We start from the raw sequence: 6,498 nt of genomic DNA, 5'->3' as shown, positions 1-6,498 counted from the left end.
TAGAACCTGCCTTACCCTACAGAGTTCTTCGTCGACTTGCTTCCATTCTGAGCTGTGGCTGAGAGCACGGTCGACTGTATGCGTTAACAACACTCCTCTTGTACCTGTCAGGGCAGTCGCTGTTGGCATTTAGGCACATTCCTATGTTTGTTTCCTTTGTGTAGACTGCAGTGTGGAAACCTCCGCCCTTTTCCATTACTGTTACATCTAGAAAAGGCAGCTTCCCATCCTTTTCCGTCTCGTAAGTGAAACGCAGCACGGAACTCTGCTCAAATGCCTCCTTCAGCTCCTGCAGATGTCTGACATCAGGTACCTGTGTAAAAATGTCGTCAACATACCTGCAGTATATGGCCGGTTTCAAGTTCATGTCGACTAAGACTTTTTGCTCGATGGTACCCATGTAGAAGTTTGCAAACAGGACACCTAGGGGAGAACCCATGGCGACCCCATCTACTTGCTTATACATGTGCCCATCCGGGCTCAAGAAGGGTGCCTCTTTAGTACAAGCTTGGAGTAGTTTCCTCAGAATACTTTCTGGCATGTCAAGAGGAGTACAGGCTGGATCACGATACACTCTGTCGGCTATCATTCCGATTGTCTCGTCCACAGGTACGTTGGTAAACAGCGATTCTACGTCCAACGAGGCTCTTATCCCTGTGGCCCGTGCGCCCCGCAGTAAGTCCACAAATTCCTTTGGAGACTTCAGGCTGAAGGCGCAAGGAACATAAGGAGTCAGCAGGCCGTTGAGTCGCTTCGCCAATCTGTACGTGGGTGTGGGTATCTGGCTAATGATTGGCCGAAGTGGGTTTCCAGGCTTGTGCGTCTTGACATTTCCATACGCATATCCAGGTTTATATTCCCCAATGATCTTTGGCAGGTGGAGTCCGGATTTCTTGGCGTTCACAGTTTCGATCAGTTTGTTGACCTTTGCTTTTAATTCGGCTGTAGTGTCCTTCGTTACCCTTTGGAACTTAGTTTGGTCAGAGAGTATGATGATCCACATCATATATACCCACACCCACGTACAGATTGGCGAAGCGACTCAACGGCCTGCTGACTCCTTATGTTCCTTGCGCCTTCAGCCTGAAGTCTCCAAAGGAATTTGTGGACTTACTGCGGGGCGCACGGGCCACAGGGATAAGAGCCTCGTTGGACGTAGAATCGCTGTTTACCAACGTACCTGTGGACGAGACAATCGGAATGATAGCCGACAGAGTGTATCGTGATCCAGCCTGTACTCCTCTTGACATGCCAGAAAGTATTCTGAGGAAACTACTCCAAGCTTGTACTAAAGAGGCACCCTTCTTGAGCCCGGATGGGCACATGTATAAGCAAGTAGATGGGGTCGCCATGGGTTCTCCCCTAGGTGTCCTGTTTGCAAACTTCTACATGGGTACCATCGAGCAAAAAGTCTTAGTCGACATGAACTTGAAACCGGCCATATACTGCAGGTATGTTGACGACATTTTTACACAGGTACCTGATGTCAGACATCTGCAGGAGCTGAAGGAGGCATTTGAGCAGAGTTCCGTGCTGCGTTTCACTTACGAGACGGAAAAGGATGGGAAGCTGCCTTTTCTAGATGTAACAGTAATGGAAAAGGGCGGAGGTTTCCACACTGCAGTCTACACAAAGGAAACAAACATAGGAATGTGCCTAAATGCCAACAGCGACTGCCCTGACAGGTACAAGAGGAGTGTTGTTAACGCATACGTCGACCGTGCTCTCAGCCACAGCTCAGAATGGAAGCAAGTCGACGAAGAACTCTGTAGGGTAAGGCAGGTTCTAGTCAATAACGGCTTCTCCAATGGTTTCATCGAAGACATCATAAGAAGGAAAGTGAAAAGCCATGCAACCTCCGAAGAGACAACTAACACAACACCTATACCCCCTATTAGACTATTTTACAGGAACTTCTTTTCCACAGCTCATAAAACAGAGGAAAGGGTCCTGAAAGATATTGTTAATAGAAACGTTATCCCTACAGACAAAAATCAGAGGATACAACTGACGATTTACTATAAAACCAGAAAAACGGCCAGCCTACTCATGAGAAACTCTCCAGACACGAAACAGAACGCTTTAAAAGAGACTAACGTCGTCTATGCCTTCAAATGCCCACTTGGGGACTGTAAGCTCCAAAAAACCCAGTATATAGGCAAGACAACAACATCTCTTTCTAGGCGTTTAACGATGCATAAACAACAGGGCTCCATTAAGGAACATATAATCTCTTCCCATAACCAAACCATCGCCAGAGAAATCCTAGTAAACAACACAGAAATCATCGATAGATACAGCGATAGCAGGCGGCTTGACGTTTGCGAGGCACTACACATCAAGAAGTCAACACCAGCAATCAACAGCCAATTATTGCACAACTATATTCTACCCACCTCAAGACTCCGCTCCAATATAGAAGCATCAAGAAATATGGACCAATAGGCTTTCTACAAACACTTCTATTCAATACCCATTGTTTCTGTTCTGTCTTGTGTTGATACTTTTAATACCCTATTAATATCCTCTAGTGTTCTGTCTTGTGTTAATGCCACATCATCCTTCCCACCTCACTCAAATGTAATGCCACATCACCCTTCCCACCTCACTCAAATGTAGATATAAAATCAGGGAAACGCAAGTTCTAATCAGTTGTGTATTTGTGAAGTCTTTGAAAATGTAATAAGTTTTACGAAACGCGCCCGTGTCGCGTCAGACTAGAAATAAAAATGAATTTTGGAGAAGTGATTTTTGATTTACCTCCAACAGTGAAGCATAATGTACGAAAGATTGAGAAAATTCGTGTTAGAATTATTAATCTTACTTTTTCGGTCATATTTAATAATATATGTCTACAGGAAAGACTGCTACCAAAATATACTAATATATATATATATATACATATACATATATATACATATACATATATATACATATACATATATATACATATACATATATATACATATATATACATATACATATATATACATATACATATATATACATATACATATATATACATATACATATATATACATATACATATATATACATATACATATATATACATATACATATATATACATATACATATATATACATATACATATATATACATATACATATATATACATATACATATATATACATATACATATATATACATATACATATATATACATATACATATATATACATATACATATATATACATATACATATATATACATATATATATATATATATATATATATATATATATATATATATATAAATTTTATATATATATTATATATATATATATATATATTTATTTTATTGGACTAGTGGGATAGAAGACAGACTAACAAAAGTATGGATAGAGATAGGGAAGGGAGGGGGAAGAGGATTGATTAACCGTATGATACACCACAACTAAATGTTCAAATTATGGGCCTGGTTAATTGTTTACCACTCTGAAGTGGTTAACACATGGAGCACTTTAGACTATACCTATTAGAAGATCACCGCTTCAAGGTATAGTGTGTACCTATTAAACTTATTAGACTTGTTCCCTTCACTTATTGTACTTGGGTGCGAATATGTATCTACTACATAATGACCAACTGCAATTCGTGAGAAGTTTCTGCAAGTAACTTTATTCTCTCCATACCTGCAGTGCCGTTGTACTAGATAAATTTCTTGTATACGGTTAACCATAGCTGCAGTGCCGTTGTACTGATGCACCCTCGTACATACCTGAAATTACACATTAAATATATAAAAAAAATTAAATTGAAAATCTTCATATAAAGCTTTAAAAATATCCCGCAAGACAATCGATCAGCTCAGACTTTGGTTGATCCATAAAGCCGACTTACCACAGAATGGCAAAACCCAACCTCAGACATGACTCGTCCACAGCCCGTTCTCATCACAACGGCCAAGTGGTCGTTAACCCGGCAGCCAAACATGAACGTGACGAACGCTTCACATTTAACGAGTCCTCGGTCTATACTCGTTCGTGCACTGACCCACAACAGTTCACACATTTTAACACTATTTAAACTAGTTTTTGTTATGTTACCTATTATTTATTAGGCGAGGGAGACAGGTTGGAATACACTCACGTACTGTAATTTCCTTCAACAACTATCATAGAACTATACACTATTTAAACATGCTTTAATGGACGACACTGACTCAGTATGGCTAGTTTCATTCACATGGGATGGCTCTTATGCGACTCTTGTTAGGTTAAAAGTCTTTGGTCCATATTTCAAGGATTGAAATCTGATAGTTCACAACAAACACCTTATAACTGCTAGAATTTAACTAGCAATTTTGTAAACTATTTTCAGCTGCTTATGGTCGAACGTTAAATTTCACAATGTTGACACTCTAGCCGCTGTTGTGGAACAGTTAATCACATAGGAATTGTTTTAGAATTTAATTTTGTTGTAATAAGCTTCATCAAAAGTTTTAGGCTAGGTAAAAGTCTCTACTAATAGACAAAGGTATATTACACAATATTATATCAAATGAGTAAACCAGAGTCAATTTAATAATTTTAAATAAAGCTTTAACATGTTGTAATTGTGCTAAGACAATCAGCAAATATAGACTATTGTACCAACAGAATATAATGTGATAAAATCATCTAGAGTAACTTGCCTGTAAGCCTGACGCGGGTAACCTCATGCACAGGACTGTCCAGGTGACTAATTTAGTAAAACCAATGAGGCGGGCGCTGAGCAGCACCTCTCCCCACGCCGGCCCGCGCCACACTGCCCGCCGCGCCTCTTGACTAGCTTGGCCTGATGGGTCAACTACCTGTGACGTCATTCACCTCACCTGACATGAGGCCGCCTCACATACAAATTCACAAGTAAAGTCACTTCAACAATATTAGAGAGTTTATTTCTATTAATGTGAAGTATGAGCAAGTGTGAGTGTGTATTAAAAGCACATACTTCACTACAGGACATTAAACCCACTACCACACCCACCTAGTAGCTTGGAAGCGCCATAACGCCTTCTGTTGAGCTCAACCCCCGCAAGCACAACTAGGTGAATACAAGAGGCTTTACCGACAGTTTACTTGTATATACTTGGCTTTACTTGTAGCTCCCTCATGCTCACCTGTAGCTCCCTCGGACACACCTGCAATAGAAATACCCTTTTAAGTATGTTTTGAGCAAATTAACTAGTGCATAAGACTTTAAAATATCTGTTCACATCTATACAAGTACAAATATGTAAAGGATATTTGTAGACATTCTGTTGACAATAGAAAAGGAATAGAATGCAATCAATCATTCCCCCCAAAAATGTCGTAATATACTAAGGAAAGGAAAATGTAGCTTTGAATCAACTTGTAGATTTCTCCATCCTGACAGGTACGAATCCTCATTCTAGGAAAAAAAAAATGCTGCACTCTCAGCTGTCCATACTTTTATGCTGAAAGCACAGAACGCTAAACAGTGGCAAGCAAGTCTGAATAGTCTGAAAAGCGAGAATAGTCTGATAAAATGGTAAACCCAATAAATGACATCTTCCAAGGTGACTTCAACCTGCCCAGTCTAAGTTGGAAACTTGCGATCAAGAATACTATACCACGAAATCTATCTGAACAGAACCAACCATAGAGTAGAGAACTACTTAGATTCTGTGACAAATTTTCACTCATCCAGCAGGTAAGAGTCAACTAGTTACGACAATATTTTAGATTTGAACATCACAAACAAAGGAGATAATCAAGGACATTACAATCTCATATACCACATACTTAGATCACAAGCTCATTGAAGTGCAAACATCAATACCTGTAATAGGCCTAAAACAATGATCATGTATGACGGGTTATTCAATAAATTCAGTTTTAATAAAAGGCTAGACTGGGAAAAGATATACAGCGAACATAAAAAAAAATACCATTGAATGTTTTAAGTAATAATAATCCTACACAAGACATAGAACAACTAACTTCCAAAGAATATAAAGTGTCAAACTTGGTCCTTTGTTGAAAGCCAGAAAGAGGACCAACGTAGAAAGAAAAATAAGTTTTGATTATTTTAAAAATATATAAAAAATAAAAAAAAAATAACTGCTAAGGAGACACGACTCAAAAAAATAAAAAACGGAGTTCTAAAAAATCTAGCAAAGATTAAAGCAATCATATCAAATTGAAATGCAATTAGAACACAAAAATGGAATTCAAGAGAAGGAAAACAATATTCCTTCACGTATGCGAAAAAAAAGCAAAAACACTGTCAGTATTGGACCTATTCTTACAAGTGAAAGGTCGAACAGACGGTGACAAAGAAATTACTGAAATCCTAACAAAAACAGGAGGGGGCATGTTCAGCACCCCAATAAATATTCAAGAAGCTGTCTGGATCATCCATGAAAGCGGACGATCCAGAAAGCTTCTTTATGCGTGATTTCCAAACTCCTGAAAATATAACAGATATAAATACGAATTCTTAAGATTTTAAGGAGAAATTAACAACATGC

The 6,498-nt window shown here is 38.8% G+C and overlaps 1 protein-coding gene across 4 annotated transcripts in view; it reads right to left on the bottom strand.

The window, feature by feature from the left end:
• LOC138349639 (baculoviral IAP repeat-containing protein 8-like) overlaps window positions 1-5,151 on the bottom strand; it is a 54,125-nt gene extending 48,974 nt beyond the window's left edge. Inside the window, exons 1-2 of one of the 4 annotated variants that reach the window (XR_011228243.1) lie at window positions 5,125-5,151; window positions 3,656-3,741 (exon numbers count right to left, since the gene is read on the bottom strand). Coding sequence is in view for 2 of the 4 variants with exons in the window: in XM_069323362.1 (XP_069179463.1) it covers window positions 4,657-4,827 (171 nt within the window). In the remaining 2 variants the exon portion in view is untranslated. Of the gene's footprint in view, window positions 1-3,655; window positions 3,742-4,656; window positions 4,837-4,991 lie in introns of all 4 variants that reach the window. The other 3 variants (XR_011228242.1, XM_069323363.1, XM_069323362.1) reach the window with 3 other exon arrangements.
• Window positions 5,152-6,498: the final 1,347 nt, after the last annotated feature.

This window comes from Procambarus clarkii, chromosome 12, assembly GCF_040958095.1.
Source record: "Procambarus clarkii isolate CNS0578487 chromosome 12, FALCON_Pclarkii_2.0, whole genome shotgun sequence".
Lineage (NCBI taxonomy): Eukaryota > Metazoa > Arthropoda > Malacostraca > Decapoda > Cambaridae > Procambarus > Procambarus clarkii.
This window is presented reverse-complemented; position numbering and strand designations above follow the sequence as displayed.